Source organism: Marmota flaviventris, chromosome 8 (genome assembly GCF_047511675.1).
Source record: "Marmota flaviventris isolate mMarFla1 chromosome 8, mMarFla1.hap1, whole genome shotgun sequence".
Classification (NCBI taxonomy): domain Eukaryota; kingdom Metazoa; phylum Chordata; class Mammalia; order Rodentia; family Sciuridae; genus Marmota; species Marmota flaviventris.
In genome coordinates this window covers 107,571,214-107,584,702 of record NC_092505.1, presented here as the reverse complement: position 1 = coordinate 107,584,702, position 13,489 = coordinate 107,571,214, and the positions used below count along the sequence as shown (strand labels likewise).

General features: G+C 49.8%; 1 protein-coding gene across 2 annotated transcripts in view; it reads right to left on the bottom strand.

The window, feature by feature from the left end:
- Positions 1 to 7,198, bottom strand: part of Med12l (mediator complex subunit 12L) — a 263,138-nt gene extending 255,940 nt beyond the window's left edge. The window contains exons 1-2 of one of the 2 annotated variants that reach the window (XM_027934055.2): positions 7,011 to 7,198; positions 5,928 to 6,156 (exon numbers count right to left, since the gene is read on the bottom strand). In XM_027934055.2, coding sequence (XP_027789856.2) covers positions 5,928 to 6,026 — 99 coding nt within the window. In that variant the 5' untranslated portion in view covers positions 6,027 to 6,156; positions 7,011 to 7,198. Of the gene's footprint in view, positions 1 to 5,927; positions 6,193 to 7,010 lie in introns of those variants that run through there. The other variant, XM_027934056.2, reaches the window with a different exon arrangement.
- Between the last annotated feature and the right edge of the window lie 6,291 nt (positions 7,199 to 13,489).

Below are 13,489 nucleotides of genomic sequence, written 5' to 3'. Positions count from 1 at the left end.
CCCAGCAAGTCTGTGTAGAAGAGAGGCAGGCACATCTACATTTTTTAATACATTTATTTTATTTATTTATTTTTATGTGGTGCTGAGGATCAAACCCATGGCCTCGCATGTGCTAGGCGAGTGCTCTAACACTGACCCACACCACTAGCCCCACACCTGCATTCTTAAGGAGCATCCTAGCAACTCTGTGCAAGTATTACAGACCCTGAGAAATGACCATCAGGTAAGCTCCTCCTCCTCCACCCCAGAATGGTTCAACAATACTGTGAGCAGCTGAAGAAGCAGGTCCTCAGACCCAGATTCTGTCCTAAGAGGCACAGGAGGCAGGAGTTCAACAGAGGTGTCTATCCTTCCCTGAACACTGGGATTCAGGAAGCCCTGCACCAGGGGGCCACACCAGGGCCCTGGGGCCAGGCAATGAATGCATCCCAGATGGGGAGCTGTCACTTGGTCTCCCAGGCAACTGGTCGACCTGTCCTGTCTTCCCAGACAGCTTAACAGTATCATCCCTTAGAAGGAAGCACATTTTTTTTTACCTCTTTGCACCTCCTCAGCTGTCTACAATATTTCTGTGTTAGGAATTTTCAATGCTAATAACAAAGCCAACAGGAGTCACCAAAATAAAACAAGTCCAGGGACAGTTGGTGTTATAAAAACAAAGAGGCTTCCCGGCAGCCCTCTCTGGCACCCTTGCAGGGTCATTACCCTGTGCTTGGTACCCTGAAGTGCCATGGGTGGGATGCTCACCCTCCTCTCCATGGCCTGCCTTCCTCATGGGAATGAATGTAAGCTGCCTGAGGGCAGGGGCTTGGCTGGCTCCTGGGACTAGAATAGGTGCCAGTTCATGAAGACATTAACACAACGCAGAAAGAACTCGTGCACTGGAGGACAGCATCGGAGAGTATCCCTGTGGGAGAGGCTCCCTGTAGGAGAGGCTCCAAGCTGAGAACCAGGACAGTGACACTGCTGCAGAGGGAGCAAGGCAGGCATAGAAACCAGAACCACTGGGTGCCTGGAGGGAGAGAATCAGGGGAGCAGGCGCCAGGGGTGCAGGGTGCCTGGGTGCCATCATAAATACAGCAGGAGACCCTGGGTGCAGCTAACAGAGGCTGACCTGTCCCCAGCAAGTCAGTGTGGCACCCATGGCCCCACTCTGCAAATATCAGGTCATTCGACCTTCCCAGCCACCCTGTGGAGTGGGAGCAAAGGAGCAGGTGAGGAATGTGACCAAAGGTAGCCCGTGATGGAGCAGAACTCAAGCTGGGCGGCCTGGCTGCAGGCGGAGGCACGGAGCTGAGCAGGGAGGATGGTGGGAAGTCTGGACATGACTCCAGGAGTGGTTCAGTCACCAGAGGGGACTGGGCCTTCTCACTTGTTCCCTTAGATCTGGGCTGAGAGAGGGCACAACTTCTAAGTAAAACACACCAGGCCCAGGCTGGGCTGGCAAGCTGGGCCTCACAGATGCCTGATCCAGCCCGCCCAGGCAGGGGTGCCCCGGCCCTGCAGGATGCCTTCTCCTCTGGAGATCAAGGTTCTCAAAGTGGGCTCTGGACCAGCTGCAGCAGCAGATCACACAGAATCTTGTTAGAAATGAAAATTCCGGGGCCCCACCTCAGACCTCCTGAATCTGAGAGAACCAGCAACCTGGGGATTTGGGTGGTGGTGCTTGTTCCTTTTTCTCTTGTGATGCCGAGTACCATACTGGGAACTTGTAAGTCAGTATGAGTCCAGCGCTCTGCCCCGAGCTGCACTGCAGACCCCCAGTGGGGTCTGAAAAAGCCCTCCAGGGAGTGGACACACTAGCAGGCTGGAAACCAGTGTGGGGCTCATCTCCTACAACACCGCATGGCCGACTCTGGCTGCTCTGCACACCAGGCCATCCTCCCTGGACCCGGGGCTCCCAATGCCTGATGCCTAGGACCCTTACCACTGCCCCAACTCATTGAATTTCCTGGTCATACTTATGATTCAACTGCTAGGCCTCTTCAGCCCCATGGAAGAATTCCTCTTCCTTCCTATGTTGGAGTTTCATTTCATGGTCAGCCTTGTAACCTCAAGGTAGATACAAAGGGTACTAGACTTTTTTCCAACACCTCTCAGTCACCAGATTTCCTTCTTCATTTATTCATCCCACTTTCTTCCATATATTCCAACAAAAATATATGCACTCATCCCTGTCCTCAGGAAATGGTCCCATCAGTGGGAGATAGCAAGATGCAAATATATAATTTCCATGATACACCAGCAAGGCCTGAAGTCCTCAGGCTGAGACAGGGGTGAAGATGGACATGTGCAGGCCTGAGGGGAGTTCACCTTGGCCAACATGTGAGTGCAGAATCTCTGCAGGTTCCACTCTCAGTTCTCAGGCTAGGGTGGCTCAGCGGTAGACCACCTGCCTAGCATGCGGGAGGCCATGGGACCAGCCCACAACATCATGAAAAAGAAGAAAAGGAAGAGGAGATCAGGAGCACATGAGAGGGAGAGCCTGGTTCAGCCCAGGCAGAATGGCTGAAGAACCAGCCTCCCTGACCCAGGCAGAGGCAGCAGAGCAGGGTGGGGCCTAGGAGGTAGATAGGAGTCCAGGAGGAGGACAGACCAGCATATGCAAGGGCCCAGGACAGAGAAAAGTGGGCCTGAGGCCTGAAAGGGAGTCAGGCATGTGGGTAAAACTGGGGAGGATTGAGAGACAGAAGAAAATGACGGACACATGATGCTGACATGCGGATATGACATGAGGGGAAAGGAGAAATCAAGAACGACTCTCACTTTCTTGATTCCCTGTGTTAGATAAAGACTCAGACCATTCTGTTTCCACAGGGCAAAGAATCACACAATACCCACCAAGTCCTGAGGGAACACAATCAGAGGGCCAGCAGGGAGGGTGAACTTCCAGCTCTTCCCCAGAAGCTTCTCTACAGGGGATCCTCATTGAAAGATCCTGCCCAGTCCCCTGGGAGCCACTTCCACAACACTCTTGCCACTCTGAACAATGACAATTATGACAAACAGCTACAAATGGACAGCTTCTACTAGGAGGAGTTTCTCACACAAATGTAAGAAAAAATATTCACAACTGTTCACAGGTTTCTAAAGAGCACAATTAAACTAATTTATAAATGGGAAGTTATGTAACTACCCCAACCACAAAGATGCTAACCCAGAATTCAAATCCATGGCTGCCCAACTGGGAAGCCCACACTTCCTCCTTTAAATCCACATTCCCACCATGTGGGAAATATCGTCTCTGATGGATGGCAGTGCAGTTTTAGATGCAAAAATGAACTTTCCAAAGTGTTAACAGGTTCTGATTTGAACCCTGAATAATTAACTATTTTATGTGTGTAACAGAAATAAATAAAAAACATGTATATGTGATTGATACAAATTTTACATATACACAGTGCAACAAATTCAGGAAGTCGTACTATTAACTGCCTAGCCCAAAAAAATTTCTTAAAATGCTTAGGGCCGGGAACAGTGGCACATGCCAGTAGTCCCAGCAATTTGGGAGGCTGAGGCTGGAGGATCGAAAGTTCAAGGGCAGCCTTGGGAACTTAGACTCTGACTCCAAAAAACTTAAAATAAAATGTGCTGGGGATGTGCCTCAGTGGTTAAGCACCCCTGGGTTCAACCCCCAGTACAAAAAAAAAAAAAAAAAAAAGTTAATGTAAAGGAAACATTTGAATAACTATACAGGTGATGCAAGGATAGGGTAGAAACCTTGAGAGGGCAATATGAACAGTTGAAGCCTAGGATACTGCTCACCAGCCACCCAAGAACAGCCAAGCACCTGTCCAATATTGTACCCAAATATGATGCCACACAAAACTCTGCTCAAGATAAAATATTTGTTGTCTTGGGGGAAGAAAGTAACATCAGGACAGGATTTACATAAATCCTCCCTAAGGCAGTACTGTTTCTGACATAAATATGGGATTGGCCATCCATCTCAGCTTATTCTCCACTCCCCTAGCTTAAAGCAGTTAAGTTTCACGGGTTAAAAGGGAAGTATTAGAAGTAGCCTTTGGCCAGGTGAAGTGGCTCATGCCTGTAATCCCATCAGCAAGGGAGGCTGAGGCAAGGGGATCTCTTGAGTTCAAAGCCAGCCTCGGCAAAAGTAAGGCACTAAGCAACTCAGTGAGACCCTGTCTCTAAATAAAATACAAAATAGCCCTGGGGATGTGGCTCAGTGATCGAGTGCCCAAAGGTAGACTTTAACATCACTTTCAGTTTTAGGATTCCACAAAATAACCCCTGAAATTCAAAATTATTCTTTCCAGAATCACAGAGGCCCCAATCCTGAAATGAGTGTTGCCCTGAAAAATAAATGCTAAATAAGCCCAGAGAACAACCTAGGCTGCCATCCCATTACTGAGGCACTGCCACCTGTCATACTGCCCTCTGCAAAGATGTGGCAAGACATTACAAAAAGATCGACCAATAAATGTTGTCTCCACCAAAACTTTTAAGAGTTTCCTGCCAGTGATTTTAAGTTAACTTTCTTTACACGCGGTCCTTCATCATATTCTCGATTCTTTCAGTCCCTTAATTAAGTTCCTTCTGAGTCAAGGTTACAGGGTGAGGTTATGGGAGGGGAAGAAACCTGCAAATCTCATCAAACTCTCATTTTCTTGTTAAGCCTCTGCTGGGAACCACCTGTGAGACCTTCCCAGCTCCATGTGAACGACTCCACTGACGCCCAAATTTAATGTACTAAGGAGCAACAACTCTTTTCTTGGTTGATTTCTCAGACACATTACTACTAGCACAGTTTTGCCAGAGCTAGCACTCACCCTCCCTCTATTATTAATGAAATACGCACCTTTATCAAAAAACAAGTCTCAAAACCCCTCCTTGCCTTATTTACAGAGCCTTTGCTGTGAAATCAGGGGGCCTATAAACTTGTAATAGAGGGCTTTTAGATTCACAGAAAGATAAGTTCTGATACTGGTCACCTGTGTTTAGCTGCACAAAACAGAAGATGGGTGGGCTGGCTGGCAAACTCTGAAAGCACAGCTGGGTAGCAGGTGATCCAAAAAAAAGAAGAAAAAGTTGGGGGGGGGGGGGAAGTCCCTGGGCAAATTGTGTAGCCAAGGGTGATCATTACTCTAACTGGAGAGTTGTTACATAATTATTTGTTAACTCCTGACAAACATACACATAGCTACAAAATGCCATGGTTACCCCACTCATTGAAACTAGTGCACCTGGTGGAAGAGTCAAGGTTTCTCCAATTAATTTCATTCAAAGAAATAAGCAATCCTGGGACCTATTCCCTTCCAAGGTAACTAGTCTGCTTTTACATACACAAAACAGCCTCCAGCAATTAAGCCAATAGCCTGTAGGGACAAAAATCAGTTTCTCCTTAATACTGGTTTTTAAAGGGGAGAAGGGATACACAGGTATGTTCATAGAACTAAATATATTTATCACCTCGATAAAAAACGACTTGCTTTCTAAACTGGAAAATTTGAAAAGGGTCCCTCCCCCATCCGTCCCTGCTCCGCTGGCGCAAAACGCAAGACCTTAGTGTCGGATGCACTGCATTCCAACATTTTTCAAAAAGTTTACCAGGATTTACCAAAGCGGCGGAGAGAAAAATAAACCAGGCAGAAGCGGAGGAAAGAGAGCAGGAAGGTTTCGACAGGAAAGAAGCCGGTGAAGCGCCTGGCAGCGCAGTGCCAGGCCCGATAACCGGGAGGCGACCCGGTACCCGGAGAGCGAGCGCCCCAGTGGAGCGCGGGGAATGACAGCCGCCCGGTCTTGGTCGCCTGGGGTCCCCAAGCCCACCAGCCCGGCCCCCGCCTCCAATCCCCCTCTCCGACCCTTCCCCCGCAGCGCCGGCGATGCCCGCTGGGCCAACTTGGCCCCGGGTCAGCGCTGCAGAGCGCGGCCCCAGCAGCTGCGGAGGCCGCCGGCGCCCTTACCTCCTTCTGCTTGGGGTCCTGCGGGTAGACATCGGGCGGCCCGAGCCGGGGGCGCTTCAGCGGTCTCTGCTCATAGCTGAGAAGCCCGAAGGCGGCCATGATCTCTCATGTTAACCGGCGAAATGAATGAGAGTTGGAGCTGGAGCAGCCGCCTCTGAGCACCAGGGAGCAGCACTTTGCAGACAGACTCCCTCTCCCCTCCTCGCTCGCCCGCTCGCTCGCCGTGGCGCTGCAGGCAGGAATAAAGCAGGTTGGATGCTGCCGCTGCCCGGCACGCAGACACGCACTGATGGGGGCAGCCTTCGGCCGGCACCCGGCTGCGCTCGAGCCACGGGACGCACCGCTCGGGCGGCGGCGGGGCTGGAGGTCGGCCAGGGTCCTCCGCGGCGTCTGCCTCCCGTCACCCCCCACCCTGTCCCCAGGGGGAGGAGCAGCTGATGAGAACGTGTGACTTTTTTCACCAATGGACCCAAACCCACCCCATCAGAGCGCAGGATGGAGGTGGGGGAGGGGCACGGGAGGGGAAAAAAAACTTTTCTTGGCGCCTAGGCGGGTGGCTCAAGTGCTTGCCCAGGGCGAGGGTGGCCCTCCTCCCCCGGGAGAGGCTGCTGATCGGCTCGCCCCCGCCCCTCCTCCTCCTCGTCAGGGACCCTTCCCTGCCGCCACGCGCCCCGCAGACCCCGCCACCTGGGCGCAGACCCCGCGGCACGGAAGGGAGGGCGGCTGGGGGTGGGGGAGGCAGAGATGCGGGCGGGAGGAAGCGGCCAGTGCCTCCTAGACGCCCGCCAGGCTCCGGTGGCGCATCCGCGGTTTGGGTCCCCTCGGCGACTCCCGGCAGGCGCCAAGAAGCACAGCCGGCGGTCGCGGCTGCCGCGGCGGCTGGAGGGGGCCGTGCTCACGGTGGCGCGGGGCCGACTTAACCCTTTGCTGCCCCTCCAGTGGCTGGGGAAGCGGGCCGAGGGGGATGGCTGGGAGCGCCGACGGGGACAGCCAGCCCGCAGGCGTCGCGGGTTGGACCGGGCTGATCCAGCCCGCGCCCTCCCCGGCCGCTGCGCCTCCCCGCCCCCACCCCCAACAGTTTACCTGTTGGTCCCCAGCTAGCGGGCAGGGGCCGCCGCCGGCGGGGGCACTCCAGCGGCCGCAGCCTCCATGGTTCGGGGTGGGAAGGGGAAATTGGATTTTATTTTATTGGTGAGATCTGTCTCGCTCGGACCAGCTCCGGGGACGCCGCGAAGTTTGCCACCGATGGGGGCGGCGAGCGACGCCGGCTCGCCGCCGGCGTTCTCGCCCCCACGGCCCGGGAGCGCGAGCTTCCGAGTTGGCGGACGGCGGCGCGGCGGCCGCACTGAGCATGCCCAGCTCGGCGGCCGGACCGCGGAGGAGTTGGCTGCGAGCGCGGCGGGCGCTCCGATCCGCCTCTCCGGGTTTTCGCAGCCGCAGAGCGCGCAGCCCGCGGGCCCTGGCGCCCGAGCTGGCCGTGGTGTGAACCTGGGTGAGGGAGGAGGCGCCCTGGGGACCCCCTCCAGGCCTCAGGCTGCGCCCTCCGCTCCGACCTCTCTTGAGGTCGCTGTCACCGTGGCCTGGACCGGAAACCTCACCTGCGCCGAGCGCGCGGATGGAGTGGGAGGCGGCGATCCTCTAGGGGAGATGGTCATCCAGCCCGCCCGCGCTCCTCGCTTGCTTCGGGGCGTGGGCACCGAGATGCTGGGCCACCTGCCGCGAGCACTGCGAGACCAGAGCCTCCGAGGCGGGCCCGGCCTGTCCTCAGGGACCCCCGGGAGGATGCGCCCCGCACTCGGCCAGGAATGATGGCTGCCATTTATGGGGCCTTCGCCTGGTGTCAGGATCTTGACAGTCGGAATCTGCTTCTTACGTAGGCTTTACAGGACCCTCTTAATGCAGGGAGAAATCGAGTCAACTCGGGAGGTTCAGTGACTAGTTCAGAGCCCTAAAGCTAGCCTGATCTCAAGTTTCTGACCTATCCACCTCTACTTGGAGTTGGAAGCACTGGCTGTCCGACCTGCCCCGGCCTAATGGTGTCAAGGTCCCCACAGCTTTAGGTATTTCCTGGACTCCTGGTTCCCAGTTTTTCAGAGGATGCATGCAGAATCTAACCTGAAGCCTGGTACACAGGTGCTCAGGAGACCGTGGTTGCATCTGCTGACTAAGTTCAGAGGAGGGAAGGAGGAGGTAGATAAGGGGATACCTGCAAACGGGGTATGAGGGGAGGCAGCGAGGTAGTTTGGGGCTTCCTAACCCTAACTTCTAGAAAACAGTTACCGACCCACCGCCTGCAGGCACTTCCCATTGGACTTTCCCACCCTGTCTCGGGGACTTTAATACTAGAGGAGTAACTTGATGATACCAGCTGTTGTAATACAGGCATCTAATCTAGCTCTCTTGTTTAAGAGATAGGACAGTCAGTCTTATTAGTATCTGACTTAGTTAGGAAAATTATCAAGCATACCAAAGGGTAAGGAAATTATGTAATTGTTGCCAAAACCTTGGTCCTTGTCCCTGATGCCAATCCAATAATGAGAACGTGGATTTGAGAAAAAAGGAAGAAGATGGTTTATTGTTTTGCTAGCAAAGGAGAAACACAGGGGACTCCTGTCCCAAAGGCTGTGATTCTGCCCATCTGCTCAAACAGGGGGCTTTTATAGAGGTGATTCAGAGAAAATGAGATTAGGTAGAGGTCAGGCAGAAGTTTAGGAAAAAGAAGATTGGGAAAGAAAAAAAAAAACATAAGTTTCAAAACTACAAGGGATATAGTCAAACCATCAAGTGAAGCCCTGTTACATAATCAACCCTCAGGTCCTCATCTCCCACCTACAATGCTCTACCATTTTTATTCCACCTATTTCCCCGCCCCCAATACCTGATAGATACTCCTATTGGGACAGTTTGAATTCATCATTGCAATGCAGATTCACAACATGGGACCTGGCACATGCTGGGCATTCCAAAAAACCTTGGTAAGAAGGGGAGTGCATTTATGATCTCAACATTAGTGGTACTCCAGGGATACCATGTGGTGCTACTCAATCAAAACCCTCCAGTTGTGGGAAATGAACCCTGAATTCTCCCTTTATGACATAGAGAGGCAAGTGTCTTCACTGCAGCACTTTGAAGCACTTAAAATCATACCTACCCATAAGGATTTTTTTTTTTTTTTTTTTTGCATGCTAGTGGTTGAACCCAAGAGTGCTCTACCTCTGAGCTACATTCCCAACCTTGTTTTCACTTTTTGAGACAGGATCTCCATAAATTGCCAAGACTGGTCTTGGATTCTCCTTCCTCAGCTTCAGGAGTTCCTGGATGCTGCCCACACCCAGCACGGGCAACTGAACCAAAGTCACTCGTGTGAATTTGGGGTGACACAAAATATCACGCACACAGACATGGAATATCTTATTATAAGCTTCAGGACATCTTCCCTGGTTCCCAGCCTCAGCTCCCACAAGGGGGGGCAAGAGAAAGTCATGAGAGAGGGAGCATGAGTTCTGGAGTTTGCTTTTATTGGGGGACTCTGTTTCTTAGAACAGTGTACCCAAAAAAGGGGCAAGGGGTAGGATTACAAAAGAACAGGTGAGTGTAACTCAACCCCACCAGGTAACACCTACTCCTGGAGCCACGCCTCATTATCATAGCGGAGGTAAAGCCCAGGTTATTGCAGGGCGCAGTAATTGTTCAGTATCTCTTGCTCAGGACTTAAGGGCATGTATTTCAGAGCGGCTCCCAACACCTGGTACAAGTGTGTACCACCTTGCCCAGCTTCTACCCATAGGGATTTTTCTCTTAACATGAAAATGTGTCAGTAGTATGCCCTGGTGTTGGAAAGAAGGGTAAGGAATTGTCTTCACCCTTCTACATTTTAAACTCCCTCACCCCATTTAAAACAGTCTGACATGAATTCTTTGGCTCTTTCAACACAAAAATAAATAAATAAAACAAAACAGTGATTAATATGCTGAGAAACTTCCCCCCAAGTCATTCTTTGACTATGTGAACCACCCATGAGCATTGGAGTCCCTGATCTGGCACTTGAGATCCAATTCACCCCACTACCAGCCCGACTCTTCCCCTCACTCCCAATCCTTGTTAGCCCACTCCTTTCCAAGTGTGGAATTCCCAGGCCTTCCCTTCAGGATCCCCCTGTTGATAGCCCTTAGAGTCTGGATTCTTATAAGAAGCTGGCTCTCAACTGCTCAGGTTCAACGTGATCCTTTGGCTCTTTCAGAATGCCCATAGCACTTAATTCTTCTTTGATTACCTCATCATTTATTGGCATGCATTCAAATACATCACACAGGATGGTCTTGTTCCTCCATGCCTACTTTACTGTCATACACTCCAAAATTAGTCTGCAAGCTAACACAGGCCAACTTAGCATGGTGGACTTAACCTAGAAGTCACTGTGTTGGGCTGTGCTTGATTTTCCCACATGGCGCTAGCTAATGCAGCAGATAGGCAAAAACTGTCCTTGAATAATGTGGGTCCCGTTTGGTAAAACCTAACCCTCAGTCTGGCAAAAAATATGAATTCTGGGACATTGAATTGTGAGGATGAAATGTGGTTGGAGAAAGATGAATTATAAACCATTGTAAGCACATGGGGCTCTATCTCCAGGTTTCATGATAGCTCTCCAGGGTAGCTCTTGGAGGCTGACAGGTTTTAAAAGCTGACCTCTTTCCTGGGTCATTCCATGGGCTCCTCAAAGATCCCTCAGCACCTGAAAACCCCCCAACTGTTTCTGTTTCCTCCACAAGCCTTGGTTTCCAGCATTCTGCAAGGAGTGTCCCACAGTTGGGATCAGTCTTGTACTCTCCAGTAAAGTCCCCTTCAGTTAGCTCATTAATCTGCACACATCCAGCAGACATCTCTCAACAAGCCTTCTCTCCTTGCCAACTGTGGCCATGTTCTGCAAGCCACAGCTCACCCTGGAAGTCCTCCAATCTGGGTCAGACATTTGTAGCTCAGGTACACATATTGCAGAGGACAAAGGTCGAATGCCTAGCTTAGTGGTCCCCTGAAAGTTCTTTTTGTGAAGCCTGAGGTGAAGAAGAGCATTTCTTTGGCAAAAGGCACAAACAAAATCATATTTGCAGAGGAGATTTCAAATATGAGAATGGAAAAATGCCAAGAACGGAGGCAGACTGTAAGCCATCAGGATCTGTCATCCTATTATTCCCATTTTACAGATTAGCAGGTGGACCACCAGAGGTGAAGCTGCTGACCCAAGGCCATTGAGTCAGCAAGCAACAAAGCCGGGTCAAACCTAGCTCACTCAGCTCCCCAACCCATGCTGATTATGGTCAATGTGCTACATGTATTAATTATCATTTACACAACACATACAAAGGTGAGCCTCAGAAGACAGTTCTGGTGTAAGAGAAGTAGAATTCCTGACAGCTCACTCTGCAGAGCTGTGTGCTTCCACTCAAGTGGAAAGAAACAATTCTCAGTGTATTACTTGTAGGTGAAGTAATTAAAGTTGCCGGGTTTTCTCACGGGATGGATGCTTGTCCAGGTGTATATATTACTGTTTTGCTAACAGATTGTCTGCAGGCAGTCTTGCTTAATTTCAGTTTTTCTTATATCCCTATTACATTTAAATGTATTTGTGTTATGCCTACTTCTGAATCAAAGAAGAAAATCTCTATTTTAGCCTCTTAAAGAAAAGGAAAAATGAAAATGACTTGGAAGGTGGGTATTAATTGTGGAATATTTCATCCAAATTGAGTTTTTAATAGCATCTTCATGCTTGTACAGGTGAAAGAACGTAGGCATTGGGAGTCTCAAGTAGCACTGACCAGTAAATTATTGCCAACCAAATATGCACTTTATAATTTTCTGGTAGCCACATTTTAAAAAGTAAAAAGAAATGGAAGAAAATAATTTAACAATATATTGCTTAACCCAATATAACAGAAATATAATCATTTCAACATGTGATCAGTATTAAAAAAAAAAAAAAGGTATCAATGAGACATTTTCCATTCTCATTTTAGAATAACTCTTCCAAATCTGGTACATTTGATATAGCATCTCGCATTTCAGACCAGTCACATTTCATGTGTTCAATGGTCCCATGTGGCTAGTGGCTACCAAATTGGCCAGCCCAACTCTCTAAAAGCATATTTCAGACCTAGGACTTTGTGATATATAGTATCTTAATAAGATTACCAAGGAAGCAGCCAGGTTTCCATATGAAGAAACAAAAGCAATAAAAGGAATAAAACAATAGAGAGTTTGAGAGATACAGAAGGAACATAAACACAACTCAGGAGGACAGTGCATATCCCCAAAGCAGGTGGAAGTTTCAGAGGGGCAAGGACACAGGAAAAATCTGGAGACTTGAAAGCAAAGGATGAGATGAGAGTTTGCATTAGGAAACTGAACCGATGAGAAGAGCAAAGATTTCACCTATTCCCTAGCACAGCAGTTTCTGCACATTAACAAAATGAGAGCCGGGCCTGGCTGGTTTCTGGAGAGAAAGCACACAAACTTCGGGTGCTGTTAATTAGGGTCACATATTCAACTTTCAGCACCAGAATCTTAATTTGTTAGCTAATCCAGAACAGTTCAAGCTCTACAAGGTAAACAAATGCTAAACACAATCAAGAGTTCAGTAGGAAATCAGAATGCTGGTTTACTGACACACGGGGAAGTATACTTTTCAAGGGACTGAAATAGGTAAGTCCATTTTTCAGATCATCCCTCCCTAGTTTTAAAGCTGGTTGTAAAACGAGATTAGTATGCAAAGGTTTGGTGAGCAGAAAATTAAAGTGAAGGGAGTTGGTGATCTCCCGGGAGTCCTCAATGTGATGGCCCCCAGGAGAACTCAGCCTCCGTGGACAAGAATGAGACAGAAGCCTTTGGTGCTTTCCTTCCATACACAGACAGGGCATCACTGTCCAGTCCCTTTACCACTTGCTTTACACCAGAGGTTCCTGGTGGCCCACCTACATGTTTCGTTCATTTGTTTTGTTTTTGAGTTCATACAAAACTTCCTGGGCTCTCTGGGAAGGTCTGCCTGCACCAGGTTTCCACACTCTCCTGTGGCATCAATCTGTCAAGAGCTGAGGAGCACCTGCTACCTTGAATATGGGTGTTGTCACAGCCCAACTGACCAGCTTCCCTCAGAGGACAGGCTCACCTGACTGGCTCCTGAGCTTATGGGAGTGGGATGCCTGCCACCTGGAGACTTCTGGTAACTAGGCCTGGCTTCCACCTTTTCTGCTGAAGGAGAAGGACACACCAGTTTTAACTTCCATGATAGATATCACTTTTTTTAATATTTATTTTTTAGTTGTAGGTGGGCACAATGCCTTTATTTTATTTTTATGTGGTGCTGAGGATCGAACCCAGTGTCTCATGCACACAAAACGAGCACTGTACTCCTGAGCCACAACCCCAGCCCTAGATACCGCCTTTTTATCGTTACCTGCTGAAGAATCACATCTTCATCATCAGTTAGTTGTAGATTGTAACTTATCAGTCAGGAACATAACATCTATTACTAGTTAACCTTGTAATTGTTAACTGTGAACTATTTCTGG